This window comes from Calypte anna, chromosome 27 (genome assembly GCF_003957555.1).
Source record: "Calypte anna isolate BGI_N300 chromosome 27, bCalAnn1_v1.p, whole genome shotgun sequence".
NCBI lineage: Eukaryota > Metazoa > Chordata > Aves > Apodiformes > Trochilidae > Calypte > Calypte anna.
This window is the reverse complement of record NC_044272.1, coordinates 2,673,638-2,690,371: the sequence shown is the minus strand read 5'-3', so window position 1 is coordinate 2,690,371 and position 16,734 is coordinate 2,673,638. Positions and strand designations below refer to the sequence as shown.

General features: G+C 49.3%; 1 protein-coding gene across 3 annotated transcripts; it reads left to right on the top strand.

Moving 5' to 3' along the window:
* Nucleotides 1-1,094: 1,094 nt before the first annotated feature.
* METTL2A (methyltransferase like 2A) lies at nt 1,095-12,491 on the top strand. Of its 3 annotated transcripts, XM_030465919.1 has the most exons (10): nt 1,095-1,200; nt 2,433-2,447; nt 2,496-2,524; nt 6,025-6,368; nt 7,554-7,603; nt 8,458-8,518; nt 9,686-9,825; nt 10,582-10,688; nt 10,856-10,921; nt 12,236-12,491. In XM_030465919.1, the coding sequence occupies exons 1-10, from the start codon at nt 1,109-1,111 to the stop codon at nt 12,463-12,465; spliced, it is 1,134 nt and encodes a 377-aa protein (XP_030321779.1). In that variant the 5' UTR covers nt 1,095-1,108; the 3' UTR covers nt 12,466-12,491. The 3 variants fall into 3 exon arrangements, with proteins under 3 accessions (XP_030321779.1, XP_030321778.1, XP_030321780.1); XM_030465918.1 differs by having other exon boundaries at nt 2,433-2,524; XM_030465920.1 differs by lacking the exon at nt 12,236-12,491 and adding an exon at nt 12,056-12,220 and having other exon boundaries at nt 2,433-2,524.
* Nucleotides 12,492-16,734: the final 4,243 nt, after the last annotated feature.

Sequence of the window (16,734 nt, the reverse complement as noted above, 5' to 3'; positions counted from 1 at the left end):
GATTCTCCCAGTGCCATCCACCACCTGGATTCCAACATGGACACCATTCACTGGGTCACTGAGGGGCCTCGTGTCCCACCTGCCACTGGAGAACGTGTCCTGTGGGGAATATCCATGGGAAGTGGGAGCTCAGGGGAGACCTCAGCACTCTCTACAACTCCCTGGAAGGAGGTTGGAGCCAGGGGGGGTCAGGATCTTCTCCCAAGACAAGAGGCCATGGGCTTGAGCTCTGCCAGGGGAGGTTTAGGTTGGAGATTAGGAAGGAATTCTTTCCAGAGAGGGTGATCAGATATTGGGATGGGCTGCCCAGGGAGGGGGTGGATTCTCCGTGTCTGAAGGTTTTTAGGAAGGGACTGGATGTGGCACTGAGTGCCATGGGCTGGGAACCACGGGGGGAGTGGATTTCTCTCTGATAATCTCAGGGCTTCTTTCCAACACCCCCTTCCTCCTCATCCTCCGTCTCCTCCTCATCCTCATCATCATCATCCTCTCCCTCTCTCCCTCCTCCCCACTCCTGCTCCACTTCCTCCTCTCCTCCCCAGTGTATAACAGGGGATAAAAGCCCCCAAAGGAAGCCTGGAGAAGAGGAGGCTCAGGGGAGACCTCATCACTCTCTGCAACTCCCTGAAAGGAGGTTGGAGCCAGGGGGGGGTTGGGCTCTTTTCCCAGGCAACTCTCAGCAAGACAAGAGGGCAGGGTCTCAAGTTGTGCCAGGGGAGGTTTAGGTTGGAGATGAGAAAGAATTTCTTTCTGGAGAGGGTGATCAGGCATTGGAATGGGCTGCCCAGGGAAGTAGTGGATTCTCCGTGTCTGGAGATCTTTCCAAAGAGCCTGGATGTGGCACTGAGTGCCATGGGCTGGGAACTGCAGTGGGAGTGGATCAAGGGTTGGACTTGATGATCTCTGAGGTCCCTTCCAGCCCAGCCCATTCTGTGATTCTATAATTCAAACCCCGTTTTTTCCCCTTTTCCCTCATTTTCCCTCATTTCCCTCATTTATTTCCCTCACCTTTCCCCCCTCTCCCTGAGGTACCGCCCGCCCTTTCCCGCCTCCGCCCCACGTGACCTCCCGGGGCTTCTCCTTCACTTCCGCTTCCGCCGGGGCCGTCATGGCGGCGCCCAGGGAGGAGGCAGCGGAGCGGCGGCCTTTCGGGAGGCGTTTCCTCACCGATCCCTCCCGCCTCTTCCAGCACAACGCTTGGTGAGGGCGGCTCTTCGGTCCCACTCCCCCTCCGCACCCTCTCCGCACCCGCGGCCCTTTGCTGCGCGCTGAGGAAGGCCCTGGAGCGCTGCTCCCCCCCCTCCCGTGGGCCGCGGGGCTTTGGCGGGGGAGGCCGCGGGTGGGTTCGTCCTCGCCTCCCCGGGCTAACGGGGCTCCTCTGGGGACAGGAGAACCCCTGCGCTGTCCCGCACACCGGGACCTAAAGCAGAACGGGGGGAGCTGGGGGTTTGCGGGCGGCAGGCAGCGAACCGGACCTGGGGCGGTACCGGGAGGGTTCGGAGGTCTGGGGTGGTTCTGCTCTGTCCTGCCGGTGCTCGGGGGTTCTGAACTGTCCCCCGAGGGGGTCCTGAGCCATCCTGGGGGGGTTCTGAGCCATCCGGGGGGGTCCTGAGCTGTCCCTTAGGGGGTCTTGAGCCGTCCCTGGGGGGCTTTGAGCTGTCCCCGGGGGTCCTGAGCCTTCTGGGGAGTCCTGAGCCTTCTTCTGGGGAGTCCTGAGCTGTTAAGTGGGGGTTCTTGGTTGGGAATAAAGTTTTGGGATCAAGTCCATTTGGGGACTGTGCCCCAGGACTTGTCCTCCAGAGGCTTTTCCTGCCAGAAGTTGGAGTCATCCCTTTGGTTGTAGGTGGGACATTGAAGTCTTTGGTTTACGGATGAATAGAAAGAGAACTGAGTCCTCCTGAGGACCAGAGCAGGGCTTTTTAGTCCTTGATTTCTGCTTTTGATTCCCTTGGTTTAAGGAGAAACTTCAAGTGAGTCCTTTACTGCCTGCCCAGTCCAGTTATTAATCCTTTAAAGCTTCCTCACAATTAATATTATTAATATTAATGATTCCCTTTCCAAATAACCCAACTGCCTTTTTTGGGGGGCTTCAACTTCAGAAAACAAATCTCATTTTTGCAGAACCACCCCCAGGTGCCTCCCTCTCCAGCCCCTCTGCTGGAACAAATGCTCCTCAGCCTCTGGGAATGGTTTCTTGGTGCTGAGTAACCCCCTGGGCTGGGAGAATTTCTTTCCTCAAACAGGGAAAAGGTTTTGGAGGCAGAGTTGGTGTTTCCTGAGCCTTTTTGCAGCTCAGAACCAGGTCCCCTGAGTGCTGGGGCCTTCTGAGCTTGAACTGGAGCTGGTGAGCAAGCTGCTGAGCTGGCACCTGGCCCTTTTTCTGCTTTTTTTTCCCCAATTCCATGCTCAGCTCCTTTTTTTTTTCCTCCCAGGGATCATGTGGAGTGGTCAGAGGAGCAGGAAGCCAGTGCCAGGAGCCAAGTGGAGGAGAACAGCTCAGAGGTGTTGCCCCAGGATAAACAAGGTGTGTTGGGAAAGGCAATGGTTTTGTTTAACAAAGGAAAGAAGGACTTTTTATCCCAAATTTCCCAAGAGATGGGACTTTTAGGAGTTGCTTCCAGTGGACTAAGCAGATCCTGATGTTCAGGAGTTAATTAAATGCTGGGATGGGGTTTAGATAATTGGCCTCATCTCATGGAACCACAGACACTGGAAGTGGGGATGATCCAGGCCATAGGGAAGAAAAAAGGAGGAAAAACACTGAGCCTGTGGCAGCAAAAAAACAATAAAATCAATTCAAGTGAGGTCAGGAGCAGTTTCCTGCTCCTTGTCTGGGAGTTCTGGGGGAAGTGGAAGGATCCAGGGAATTTGAATTTATACACTAAGGAAAGAGCAGAGAAAGAGAAGTCTGAGAGCATCCTGAGCCTGCAAAGGAAATTCCTCTGTCTCTGGCATCATTGATTTGACAACTGGAGAAAGAAAAGAGGCAGCTTGACCCATCAGAAACCAGCAAATCCTGGGCTGTGCTGGGGAAATGGAATATCTTCATTGATGATTTAGATGAGGGGATTGAGTCCCTCATCAGCAAATTCACAGATGACACCAAGCTGGGGGGAGTGTGGATCAGCTGGAAGGCAGGAGGGCTCTGCAGAGGGACCTGGAGAGACTGGAGAGTTGGGCTGATCCCAAGGGGATGAGGTTCAACACAAGAAGCCCATGGGGAGCTCCAGGCTGGGCACAGAGTGGCAGAAAGGGAGCTGGGAGTCTGGCTTGCCAGGAAGCTGAAGAGGAGGCAGCAGTGTGCCCAGGTGGCCAAGAAGGCCAATGGCATCCTGGGCTGGCTGAGGAAGAGCGTGGCCAGCAGGTCCAGGGAAGGGATTCTGCCCCTGTGCTCATCCCTGGGGAGGCCACAGCTTGAGTCCTGTGTCCAGTTCTGGGCCCCTCAGCCCCTCAGGAAGGAGCTTGAGGTGCTGGAGCAGGTCCAAAGGAGGCAACTGGGCTGGGGAAGGGACTGGAGCACAGATCCTGTGAGGAGAGGCTGAGGGAGCTGGGGGTGTTGAGGCTGGAGAAGAGGAGGCTCAGGGGAGACCTCATCACTCTCTGCAACTCCCTGAAAGGAGGTTGGAGCCAGGGGGGGGTTGGGCTCTTTTCCCAGGCAACTCTCAGCAAGACAAGAGGGCAGGGTCTCAAGTTGTGCCAGGGGAGGTTTAGGTTGGAGATGAGAAAGAATTTCTTTCTGGAGAGGGTGATCAGGCATTGGAATGGGCTGCCCAGGGAAGGAGTGGATTCTCTGTGTCTGGAGATCTTTCAAAAGAGACTCTTTCATTTCTCCAGTTGTCAAATCAATGATGCCAGACACAGAGGAATTTTCTTTGCAGGCTCAGGATGCTCAGGGGCAGAATCCCTTCCCTGGACCTGCTGGCCACGCTCTTCCTGAGCCAGCCCAGGATGCCATTGGCCTTCTTGGCCACCTGGGCACACTGCTGCCTCCTCTTCAGCTTCCTGGCAAGCCAGACTCCCAGCTCCCTTTCTGCCACTCTGTGCCCAGCCTGGAGCTCCCCAGGGGGTTCTTGTGTTGAACCTCATCCCCTTGGGATCAGCCCAACTCTCCAGTCTCTCCAGGTCTCCTCATTGACAGGAGCAAATACTTTAAATGCCTTAACTGGCAAAAAAAATTAGGACTGGTGATTTTTTTCTGGATACATTCCACAACTCTCATCAACAGAGTTCCCTGAGTTCCTCTACAAATAACTAAGAAATTAATTTTTACCAAAGCCCAGGGGGTTTTTCTTTGGGGAAGTCTTGACTTGAGCTTCTAAGAGTGAACCAGCATGTGCAGCATCATTTATTCCTCCCTTTCCCCCTCTCCTGAACCTTTCTAAACAATAGGAAAAGGAGGAGGAGGTGGAATCTTCCTCTTCTTCATAAGGAAGATTGTTTCTCTCTCTGATTTTTTTCCTCCTATTCCAGAGGCTCCTCCTGCTGGAATAGAAAGGGTCTTGGTTGGGAGGAGTCACCTGGGGTTGGGCTTCTTTGTTCATGGTGTGGATTCCTCACCCACAAACCTCTTGCAGTGTTGTTGTCTCTGGTTTTGCTCTCTAAAACTTCTAACCCTTCATCTTCTCTTTGCTTCTGGAATTTTCCTTAATTCAAGCTCAGTTTTTCCCTTCAGAGGCTCTGGGAAAGCAGGGGCTGTGTCTGTCCCTCCCAAGTTAACAACCAACATGATGGTGATGCCACCAGAAGTGTGAGAAGATTTATTTTCTCCTGATTGAAGTGTTTCTCATCAGAGAAAGCAGAAAAAGGAATCCCAGTGGGTTTTATTTCCTCCAACTTAGCTTGAAGTCTGTTTTCTCCATCCTGGGTCTGAACCAAGCTCAAGGTGCACAACTCCAGAGCCAAATGACAGAGCTGAAGCTCTTCTGAGCTGCTTAAAAATTCAATTTTCCCTCCATGCTGCTCAGATACCATCCAGCCCCCTAAATATTGTTACCAGAGACCTCTGTGCTGCTTCTCTTCTGCCCTGCTGAGCTCTTGCTCCTTTTGTTCCAAGGAAATGGAGTGTGTCCTCTGTCAGCCACTTCCCATCCAGCTTCCAGTTGTGTTCACAATGGCAAATTACATGATCCCAAAGAGCTTCCCTCTTTTTCTTGGCTTCCCAGCAGCCCCCAGCAGTTCCCATTGTGTCAGGCTCAGCTGCAAATCTGGTTGGCATTAAAAGATTTCTCTGTCATCTTTGGAGAACCTATACAGAGAGGCTGAAATTGTGGAGCAATTTGCTGTCAAGAGCTGTTTGTCAGCTTTCCAGGATGGATTTCCTGGGCTGAACAATGAGGGCCAGGGAGATTTTGGTGCTTGCTATTCAGTGGGAAGCATGAGGAGACAATGGGATGGCTGGAACAGAGGGAAAGCAACCCAGCCAGATGTGCCTGAAGGGATTTTGAGGAGCACTCATGGCCAAGCAGGAGAAGAAAGGCTGCTGGTCATTCTGGCTCTCTTATTCTCTGGATTTTTGGGGGGCTCTCAGAATTTGTCCTGAAAAAGGGGAGAAGTTTTAGGGGATACCTTGAAGATTTGGGTCTCCTGGCTGGGAAAAACTGGAAGAGTTTCTTGGGTTTGGTTGGAGGTTCCAGAAGTAGCCCCCATGCAGGTCCTCTTCCTGTCTTTGTGAAACAAAGAGAACTCCTTACAAGTTGTCAGTGCCTGAGGAGTCTCAGGAGGCTCCAAATGGATTTTTCCAGTGAACCAAACCTGGATTTCTTCATTCCAGTTTCCTTCAGTCTGGTGTCAGCTTCCTCTGAGGAGACAGCAGGATCCTCTTCTCTCTCTTTGCCTTTCTTCAGTCACAACAAAGTGGCTGTGAGGGGGCAGGCTGAGTGGTGATGTTGTTAAATCTCCACAATTTAAAGAAAAATGACTTTCAACCTTGGTCAAGCAGATTGCTGAGTGGATGCCTGGACTGATTCAGCTCTTGCTGCCTTCTCATTTGGCTGCAATTTGACCATTTTGCTTTTGTCTTCACAGAGGAATATGAGGTGAATGCTAAGAGGTACTGGGATGACTTCTACAGAATCCATGAAAATGGCTTCTTCAAGGACAGGCACTGGTTGTTCACTGAATTCCCTGAGCTGGCACCTCAGAGGATCCCAAATCCAACTGGGAATTCTGTGCCTCTGTTGAGCAACCAAGAAGAAGCCAAGAGTGAAGGCCTGGGCAGCTGTGAAAATGGGCACTGTCCCTTGCAAAGCAGGGCAGGGAATGAGTTCAGCCTCCCCAAAACCACACCTGCTAAAAAAATCTGCAGAGAAGAGCTGAATCCAAGGGATGGAGATTACCCAGGATCATCTGCATCCTACAGGATATTGGAGGTAAGAGCTGGAAAAGAGTGTCACCCATCCCAGAGTCCTTTGTGTCCTTGGTAGTGTGACTGGGAAAGAAAAATAAATATCAGGGGGTGGTTGCTTTAAGTCAGAAAGAGCAGAAAGCTGAGCTTAGAACTGAGTTTAATCTGTTGGGATTCTTTTGGTTCAGGCTGTGAACTGGCAGAGCACAAGGACCATAAGAAGTTTGAGTTTAAAAGACAAAGTTTTACTCTCAGATCTTAAAACAAGTGTTGAAAAGTCATCTTTTGAAGAGCTGAGCCTTTTACTTGCCTGCACCAAGCTTTTCCCTTCTCATTTTTGGTTTGCACATTTGTGCTGGCTCTTGGGTGCCTTGGGAGGTGTGAAACACAACAAGGAAACTGAGAAGGGAAAAACGCTCTTTGGTTTTATTCCTCATGGCCCATGGAATAATGGGGAATCTCAGAGTTATCCCAGAAAAGGCTGTAGGACTTGTGAGAGTGCTGACAGCTGGTGATGACCTTTTTCTCTGGTTTGTTCACTGTTTGCTGGGTTTGGAAGTTCCCCCCTTCCAGGGAGAGTCAACAGGACCTGTCCTTTTGATTTCTTATTATTATTTGAAGATTCCCTCAGATTTTGGGGCTTCTGGCTCCTTTTGGCTTTCCTGGCTCTCCCTGCAAACCACCAGTGAGTTTTTCTGCTTTCATTTTGATGGATTCCTTAAACATTCAAAGAGATTCCCCAGGTGCAGTTGTCTGAGCTACCTTCAAAGTAGAAGGAAGAGGAAGGTGAAATCATTGCAGGGCTGGTTGTAACTTGAGGAAGAGCCATGAAGGAAATCCTGGAACTCCAGGATAGTCAAGCAAAATGGAAGTGAATGCAACCAATCCCTGGCCTTTCCCAGTGCTCCAGTGACTTGAGCTGAGTGTCACACTTGGGATTCCAGCAATCCCAGTTTCCAAAAGGATAACAATCAGTAAGATTTCTCCAAGAACTGGTGTAGGGCTTTCCCAGAAACACTGATACATTCCAGCCTGATGCCCAGAATCCCATTTCCCAGGGAGATTTGCAACTGGTCACTGCTCTGCTCACTTGTTACTCACTTGTTACTGACTTGTTGCTCCTAGATGTAGAGAGATGACTTGAAATGAGCTGGGGGGGGGGGGCACAGTGTGGAAATCCTTTTTACTCCCTGAGCTTGTGTTTGTGCAGGTTGGATGTGGTGCTGGAAATACAGTCTTCCCTATTTTGCAAACCAACAAGTAAGTAGTGTTCAGTGGGGGTTTCATCTCTGTGATGTGGCAGGCTCTGAAAAAAAAACAATTGGGAAAGTTTTGCATGTTTTCTAATTTTATCTAAGATCCTAGAATCCTAGAATTGGCTGGGTTGGAAGGGACCTCAGAGATCATCAAGTCCAACCCTTGATCCACTCCCACTGCAGTTCCCAGCCCATGGCACTCAGTGCCACATCCAGGCTCTTTGGAAAGATCTCCAGACACGGAGAATCCACTACTTCCCTGGGCAGCCCATTCCAATGCCTGATCACCCTCTCCAGAAAGAAATTCTTTCTCATCTCCAACCTAAACCTCCCCTGGCACAACTTGAGACCCTGCCCTCTTGTCTTGCTGAGAGTTGCCTGGGAAAAGAGCCCAACCCCCCCCTGGCTCCAACCTCCTTTCAGGGAGTTGCAGAGAGTGATGAGGTCTCCCCTGAGCCTCCTCTTCTCCAGCCTCAACACCCCCAGCTCCCTCAGCCTCTCCTCATCTCAGAGGAAGGGCCAGGTGTAAATGGTACCTTTGTCATCTTCACCTGGTGGTGTTTTGACCTGGGAAATCTTTGCTCTTGGAATGCAACAGAGAAAAGCTGGTGTGGGTTGATATTCTCAGGGCTTTTTCAGCCAGGCCTAAGTGTGGCTCCTTTTCCAGAAGGAAAAGCAAAGAGAGCACAAAGGAGCAATGGGATCCATGAGCAGAGACAAATAGCTTTGTATTGACAGAGATAAACTAAATCCCAGGATTTCTGCCTCCCAACTCTATATCCTGTGCCTTTGAGACACTTCTTAATCCCTGGGGAGCACTTTTAGATAAGTCCTGATTGTTTCTTTTCTTTATTTCAGTGATCCAGGCCTTTTTGTTTATTGCTGTGATTTTTCTACAACAGCTGTGGAGCTTGTCCAGGTAAACATGAAGGGGGGAAGCACCTGGTGCACATGAAATGGATCACAGCTGCCTTGATTGCTTTTTTTAGCTAGCCCTGGTGCTGTTAAATGAGGAGAATGAGCCAGCTAAGAGGGGAGAAATGAGGGAAGTTGTTCTCAAAATGTCACCCTGGCAGCAAGCAAGTCAGCCAGATTTTCTTTCCCCTGGGGCTAGCAGGATTTTTTTTTTAAATCCAGGGCTCTTTCAGCTGAGTCAGTGCTGAACCTTGAAAACATTCAGGCTGGTTTTTAACAGGAACTGAAGCTTGGTTTGTGTTCCTGGCAGCTCTGGGAAAGCAGTCTGCTTGTTTCTGCACAGAGAGCTGAGGAGGAGGATGCTGTCTGTGGAGCAGGAGGCTGGGATTTAGTCACAGGACAAATACCACAAAGATATTTCAGGTCAGAACAGAACTGAGGAGATGGGAAGCATCAGCTGGTTCATGTGATGCTGTGGGGAGCACAGCAGCAGTGCCATTCCATCCTCTTAAGGTGACACAAGGACTGGTTACTGCAATCTGTCACAGCAGCTTTAGGGAAATACACAACTTGTGTATTGTCTAGGAGTCTAAATGGGATTTTTAAGAGTGTAACTTCATCCAGATGTGGCTTTTGGGAGTATAGGGAGTGGTCTGCTTGTAGCTGAGCATTGATTCCAGTGGTGTAGTGAGAGGCTCTCACTTTTGTGAAGATTTTCAGTTTAACTGTGTCAGTCCCTCACTTCTTAACCACTGGGAGTGGAAAACCTGACCTTAAAATTGCCATAATCCCTCAATCCAGTTTTGGGGTTTTGGCAGTTGCTGTCTGCCTGAATGTCCCAAGTCCAAATCTCCTTGGAAATCACCCAAGTGTACTTATTATTCAAATCTCAACCCTCTTCCTTGTGAGGAACCTCTCTGGCCCCATCTGGAAGGGTTGAAGGCCAGGTTGGATGAAACCTTGTGCAGCCTGGGCCCTGCTCCTGCAGAGGGCATTGGATCTTTAGGATTTTTAAGGTCCAAGCCTTCTGGGCTGTGCTTTGGCCCAGGGAGCCAGCACCAGCTCCCTGGCTGCACCACTTGGTGATGTGGAAGTTAGGAGGATGTTCCCATGTCCAGATTATCCTGAGGGGCTGCTCCTCATGCTCTGATTTCTCTCCCCTTTTTCCCAGAACAATGCAGGATATGATTCTTCTCGCTGCTTTGCTTTTGTCCATGACCTGTGCAATGACCAAAGCCCTTTCCCCATGCCAGAAGGGAGTCTTGATGTTGTTATTCTCATCTTTGTCCTCTCAGCAATTCTCCCAGAGAAGTAAGTCCTGAAAATTCCTCCTGGTTGCAGGAGATGAGGTGTAACAAGCTGGAATAAGTCCCCTCCTCCCAAGGAAATATGAAATACCAAGGAAAATTAAACTTGGTGCTGTCTCTGGGCCACTTTTCCATGAAGCCTCTGCAAAGAAAATGTGGAGCTGCTTTCTCTCCAACTTCTGGAACAAGCTGGGTGTGATTTGGAAGTGTCCTGGGGAGAGGGTGTTGTGTGACATCAGTCACTCACCTGTCCTGAACCCCAGCCACACTGCTGCACTCAGTATTTCTTTGTGGAGGGCACACCGCTGGATTTTAAGGCTGAAAAGCAAGATTAATTTCTTGTTTGGGAGGGGAAAGGTTCAGCAAAGTGCTGTGGAATCTTTGTAGAACTTTGTTAGAACCTCCACAAATCCCTTTTTAGATTCCCTTGGGTTTTATTCCAGGGCATTTCGCTTCAAGTTCACTTGTGATTTGTTTTACAGCAACCAGTGGAGATACTTGTAGTGAGAGAGAGCAGTTAATCCCTGCTGTGCCTTGCTAAGTGATCATTGTAGAAAAAAAAAATAAATAAAAAACCAAGCAGAATTGGGGAATGTCAGAAATCAAGCAACCAAATCCAAATCCATCCCAGAGAGCTCTTTGCTTGGAGCTGAAACATGGGGAAACCTTTAGCCTGCTTTTCCAAAAAAAAAGGCCTAAGGAATTTTTTTTTTTTTCTTTTTTCAGCTTGCTGAAGGCTTCTGGTCTCTTCTTTCCTCAGGATGCAGTGCATTGTGAACAGACTGAGCCACCTGCTGAAACCAGGAGGAATGATTTTGTTACGAGATTACGGCCGCTACGACCTGGCCCAGCTTCGGTTTAAGAAAGGTGATTTCTTTTCCCTTGGGGATTCTTGCTCAGATCACTGCTAGATGGGGCTTCTCAGGAGAGGTGGCTGCCCTGTTAATTCCCTGGAAGCACAGGGTGTGCTGGGAAAAGTGCCTCTTGTTGCTTTTTTGTTTGCTGGTAACTCTTGAAATCCCTCTCGCCCCTAGGTCAGTGTCTGTCTGATAACTTCTATGTGAGGGGTGATGGCACCAGAGTCTACTTCTTCACACAAGGTAGGAGGTTAGAAAACATCCCCTTGACTCTCCTCACCTCTTTTTGCCCCTCAAATCTTGCCACGAGCTCTTTCCAGCCAGCCTTTCCTTGGAGCAATGTGAAATGTTAAGTGTCTCCCAAGCATGGGGACCTGGCCTTGGCACTTGCTGATGGGAATGTGGCATTGGCAACTCCTTATTGGGAAATCCTTTTAGAGAAAGATTGGGATGCTTGCTAGCCTGGGGAGGGGGGGATTGGAAAAGCTCTCCCTGAATCTTACTGCCTGTGGAGGATGAGGTGATGTGGATGCCACTTGAAGGAATTTTTCTTGACTTCCTCTCCTGTGAGGAAATGAGAAGGGTTTGGTTGAGCACAGACCTGAGGGGAACCTCTCCAGTCCTGCTGCTGCTCTGTGGTGGCTCTGGGTTGTCTTCTCCCTGCTTCTCACCAGTTGCACCTTCAGTCATTTGCACCACAGGCCCCTCTGCAAGGGCAGTTTGGGAGCAGCTGCACAACTGCAAGGAACTAAATCCCTTCCCTACTCCACCAGCCTGATTTGTCCCACCAAAATAAATGTTCGGAGCCTGTTTGGCAAAGGCTTCATGATGGCAAGCAGCTGATAAAAGAGCACAAGCTGGGACCTGTTGGCCCTTTTCTCCAGAAACTCCACACAAACCCCACATTCCCTGGCTGCAGGTAAATAACCTCTCTGCTGCTCAGCAGGACTGGGGCTGGCTTTGCCCAGGGCCAGCTTGCTGGGGCTCTCTGATATTTATTTGCTGGGTCAGGAATACCTGGCAGTCCATGTGCTGCAGCCTCCAGGGCTCTCAGTGCTTTGATTGGGCCCCAACAGGGTGTGGTTTCTTCAGAATTTTTTTTTTTTTCCCAAACAACCTTAACCTTAATGACTCCTCTTCCCCTACAGCACCAAGCTGACTGCCAGCAGTTGCAAGCCAAGCTCTGGTCCCTTTTTTTTTTAGCTCTTGCAGACTTGGAAATTCTTCTGGAAAGAGGGGGAAGGACTGGATCTGTCCCTACTTGCCAGAAGATGCTCCTGTCCTGGGTTACTGGAGGCAATACCTGGGTCTGAAACTGCTCTTTGTTGAGTCTCTAATTCTTGTTGCCCTCTAAATAATTCTTTCCTTCCTTGGTAGGAGGTAAACTCAAGGGGAGAAACTGATCTCAACCCCCCCATCATGCAATACTTAAATCCTCTCTGATTTTTACCTTTCCCTGCTGGATTGAGACCAAACAAAGCTTCTCCCAGCCCTTGGGGTGAGCAGCTCCCAGTGAAACGAAAGCTCCATCACCTTCAGTCTCTCTTTTGCTTCCAGATGAGCTGAACCATCTCTTCACCACTGCTGGGCTGGAAAAAATCCAGAATTTGGTTGATCGCCGCCTGCAGGTGAACCGAGGGAAGCAGATGACGATGTATCGAGTGTGGATCCAGTGCAAATACCGCAAACCTCCTCCCCCCCAGCAGGGAGCAAGAGGGGCAGGGCTTCAGGACCGAGCCTCTTCCCCTTCCCCCTGCAGTGGCTCCTCCTGGGGATTTGGGGTTTGATGGAGCTCAGCACCCCCCCAGGACCTCAGTGCCTTTTTTCAGTGCCTGGCAGCACTTCCAGTGGGGTTTTGCTATGGACAAATGCTCTAAAAGGAGACCAAGCAGTGATTGAAATGTGCTACTGGTTTGTTTTGGGTTGTTTTTTTTTTTATTAATGATGGTTTTAACATAAGGATTGCTCATCTTGAAGCAGCTGAAGATGTAGGGTGGCAAGAAACTCCTAATCTGGATTTCTGTGCTGCATTGTGTACTCTTGGGAACCAAAAGCAACCAACTGAGTGGTAAATCTGCTTTGTACCTACTCTGGATCCCTTCCCCACCTTGTCTCCTCCAGTTCTCTCCTAATCACACAGCTTTCTGCAAAGCCACGAGGGAAAATACTTGGATTGAGGGCATGACCTGAGAGCAGAGTGGTTTCTCTGGGCCACCTTCCTTAGGGATCCCTCCTGGCAAGCAGATAACCTGTGGAGAAAGCAGAGTCTGGTGCCTTGGCCTTGCTGTCCACACAGATGCCCTAAAAATTCACATTGGGCAGGGGCCAAGCTCCCAAAACTTTTGGGGTTGCATCTCCAAATGCAGAGAATCCCAAGCAGCTGATGGGACCAGAGCTGATGTGGAGTTCCCTTCTTTTTCTGGTTGGAAAGTGAGAACCATTCCTGCTGACTGCAACCACTTCGTGCTAAACCAGAGTTAACCAAGACACTTGGCTGTGATAAATCTAAAGAGTGGCCACCACTTCTCTTAAATTTCTTACCCATTTTGGCTTTCTGAAGGTCTTTTCCCACCTTTGACAGCAAATACCTTTTATCTCAGCTTGATTCCTCTTGTTATTTTTAGGCTGTGTTGCAACAGGTAGCAGAATAAATTTTGTGGTAATGCTTTTTGATGCTGCTTTGGTTAATAATAATAATAATAAATCAGGCTTCCCCAAAAGTTCCCCAGATGGTTTGGGCCACCAGGTTGGTTTTTTCTTCCCTCTTTTCATGAGTCTTACTTGTGCCAGCTCTCATCCATCACCTTGTTTCAGTCTCTGGAGCAGCAGTGGCTGTTGTATGGGCTGAGGAGCAGTTGATGCTCCACAAAACTTGGATGTTTGTTAGTATTTGGAGCTTAGAGTTGCCTAGGAATAACTGCCAGCTATAGACACAAAGGTTATGGAATAATTGCTGTCTTGAAACAGGAGGGAAAAGGGTAAAGAGATGAGGAATTCTCTCTGCTCTCTTTGGGGAGTTTGCAGCAGTCCTGGGGAGTCAAACCAGGAGCACCCTGACTTGTAAGGTGATGGGAGGGGTTGTGGCAGTGCTCTGTGCTGAGCCTCTTGCAGGATAATCAGTTTATAACTTCCCCATCATGGTGTCAGCCCAGAGATATCCCTGAATCTGCTCCCCAAAGCCTTTTTGGGGCAGGATATTTCAGCCCTGCTTGTGGAAGGGGGAGCCAGCAAACCCATGGCAGGGTTGGGGTGGGAATGGAAACTCACTTGTTGCTTTCTGAGAGCTTTCCAAAATCATGTTGGAAGTTGGTCACACCACTGGGGGGAGAGAATTCATCATCACTTTGTTGGACTGGATTTTCTAAAGAGTTTAGAGGCAGCTGCAAAGGATGAGGAGGTCCCTGTTTGACTCCTGCCACCCACCCCAGAAGCTCTGCAGATGCTGCTGGTTTTTTTTTTTTTTCCTAAAAACTCCCTGGCAAGGTTGGTACCTCAGGCAAGTCCTAAGCAAAACACAGCCTCTAGGAGCTGTGGAAGCTCAGGTCTCCTCATCTTAGCCAGTCCAAGAGTCAGATTTAGCCAAAAAAAGTCCTGGGAGGGCTCAGCAGGACCTGACTCGTGGAACCAGCTCCATTGCTTTGGGTGGAAGATCTCCCATGTGGTGCTGGTGCCTTAGGCAGGTCCCTTGGGGTCCTTTTCCTCATGGTCCCCAAAGGGAGAGCTCCTCCTGGGATAGCTTTATCTCCCTGGAAGAAAAATGAGTGACTGGGGTAAACAAGCAGCATAATTAGTGTGAATTAAAGTCATTTGGAAGAAGCCTCATTAATCATCCAAAGGCTTGAGAGCAGCGCGGGAAAATATGGGTTTAATTATAAATGGGATTTATTTAAAGCTGATGGGCTCCCCCTTTAAGTTGAAACTCCTCAATGGGAGAAAATGAAGGCCAGGCATTTCTTTTGCAAGGCTCCCTCCCAGTTGCCTGCCTGCTTTTCACTCGGGCTTCATGCAAAAACTTGCAGCCCTGTGTGCCTGCAGCCATCCAAGTGGCTCTTGGCCTTTTCCTTAATGCTCCTCATGCTGCTGGAGGCTTGAAGCAATCCCCCAACATGCTGGGCAGACTTGCTTTGGTTTCCAGGCCTGTTGGTGATGTTCAGAAACATCAGCAAACAAGTTAATGGCCTTGAGCTGAGCCAGACAGTGTCTGAGCTTCTGTCCTTAATCTCTTCCAGCTCCTGTTGTCTCTGAAGCTGCTGCTGCTCTGCTGCACCTCCTGGCCTTGCCTCCCACACAGCTCTGCTCAGGTGCCTGGGTCCTGACTTGCAGCAGCTTCTGTCCTTCCCACCTTGAGCCTGCTGAGCAGGCTGGGTTGCCCAACACCTTCAAAGGAAACCTCCAACTTCACTTGCAGCCAGGTTAAATGCTTTTATTCCTTTTTTTTTTTTTTTTTTTTCCCTTTCTCTTCCTTCCTAGCCATTCTGCATGGATCTGCTCTGGTTGTGTTGCCAGCATTCCAGACTTGTGGTCTGTGGTTTACAGGCCATGCCAACAGAGCTCCTCAAACCTCCCAAGCAGAAGAAGATGATTTCATTGCTTTTCAGAGGCACTGCCCCTGCCACTCTGGAGCCAGACATTGTTACACTTTGGAAAGTCTGGTCCTGGTTCTTGCCAGAGGATGGTGGAGTTCCTTGGAGGTTTGGAGATTGTTTTGGCTGGAAGGGAACTTTATCATCACCTTTTCTGACCCTTTGCATGACTCTTTCATGTAGGGATTGTGGCATCAAGCCTAAGACTTAGGCTGAGCCAGAACTGGTCCTTCAGAGAGACTCTTGACTCAGCTGAGAGCTCCAGAGTGGAGGGTGAAGAACCTTTTGCCTCCTCAGGCACATGACTGCTCTTGCAGCATCCAAATATCCCAGGTCAGCAAGAAACTGGAAGGCAGGAGGGAGGAACAGGGGAGGGAAAAGGCAACGAGGAAGTGGGGAGTACTTCTGATGGCATCACTTAAAAAAAAAAAAAAAAGAAATTGGCAATTCCACTGAAAATTGGAGCTTCCTGACAGCACAGGAGAGTGGGACATGGCAGCCATCCTTGGGCTTTTTATTGTTACAAGAGGAATCATTGAAATATTTCTAAACCAGGAGGGTGTGAGAGCAGACACAGTGGTTTTCCCTTCCAAATAGTTCAGCTTCACCTTCTCAGGTTATGGCAGCACCATTGCTAACTCTGAACTGAGCTCCAGGACGAATGAGAGCTGATTATTTTCAATAAAATCAGCAGTGTGAGGAGAAGAAACCTCCCCACGGCTATGCCAGCAGCTTTTGTCACTGCATTATCACTAAAGCTGAAAGATTTCTTTTTGTCACTGGTTCTGGGCTGAACCCCAGTTGTGAATTCCCTACAGGAATGACAGACCCAGAGTGAACTGAACTGGTTTTCCTGGGCACAAATGAAAAGTGCCCAGATTCCAGTGCCTAAAAAGGGGGAGCACTGATGAGGATGAAGCAGTTACAGAGGGATTTGGGGAGCATCCTTCCATTTCTGTAATCACAGGTGAAGGGAAACTGAGTCATGCAGTCATCTTGGTTCTCCTGAGCAGCCAACTGGATCTGATTTGCCAGTCAGAGCAGTGCCACCGCTTTTGGTTTGGTGCCATAGTGGGAAAAATTAGTCCAGAAAGTAAAGTATTGGATCACTGTCACTTTTGCTCTTCTACTTTGACAGGGGAATGTGTTTGGCTCCCATTTTTTTTTTTTTTTACAGTGTCTGGAGGATTCTGACTCTTACCAGGGTTTGATCTTTTCAGGGCATGATAGAAACTGCTAGAAAAGTGAGGAAGAATTTTTTTTTTTTTTTTTTTTTTTTGGAGGACTCTCCTGCAAAGTGAGGTGCTCTGGAGGGAAAGGAATTGGGAGCTCTGTGCTTTAATCAGCAAAGCTCTGGAGTTTGTGCTTCAGCAGTGAGTTCCTCTGAGTGCCTTGCTGAATGGGAGCTTGTGGTGCTGAAAAAATGGGACATGGTGGAGGAAATCCCCTCTGTAGGCAGCTCTGAGTGCTGAT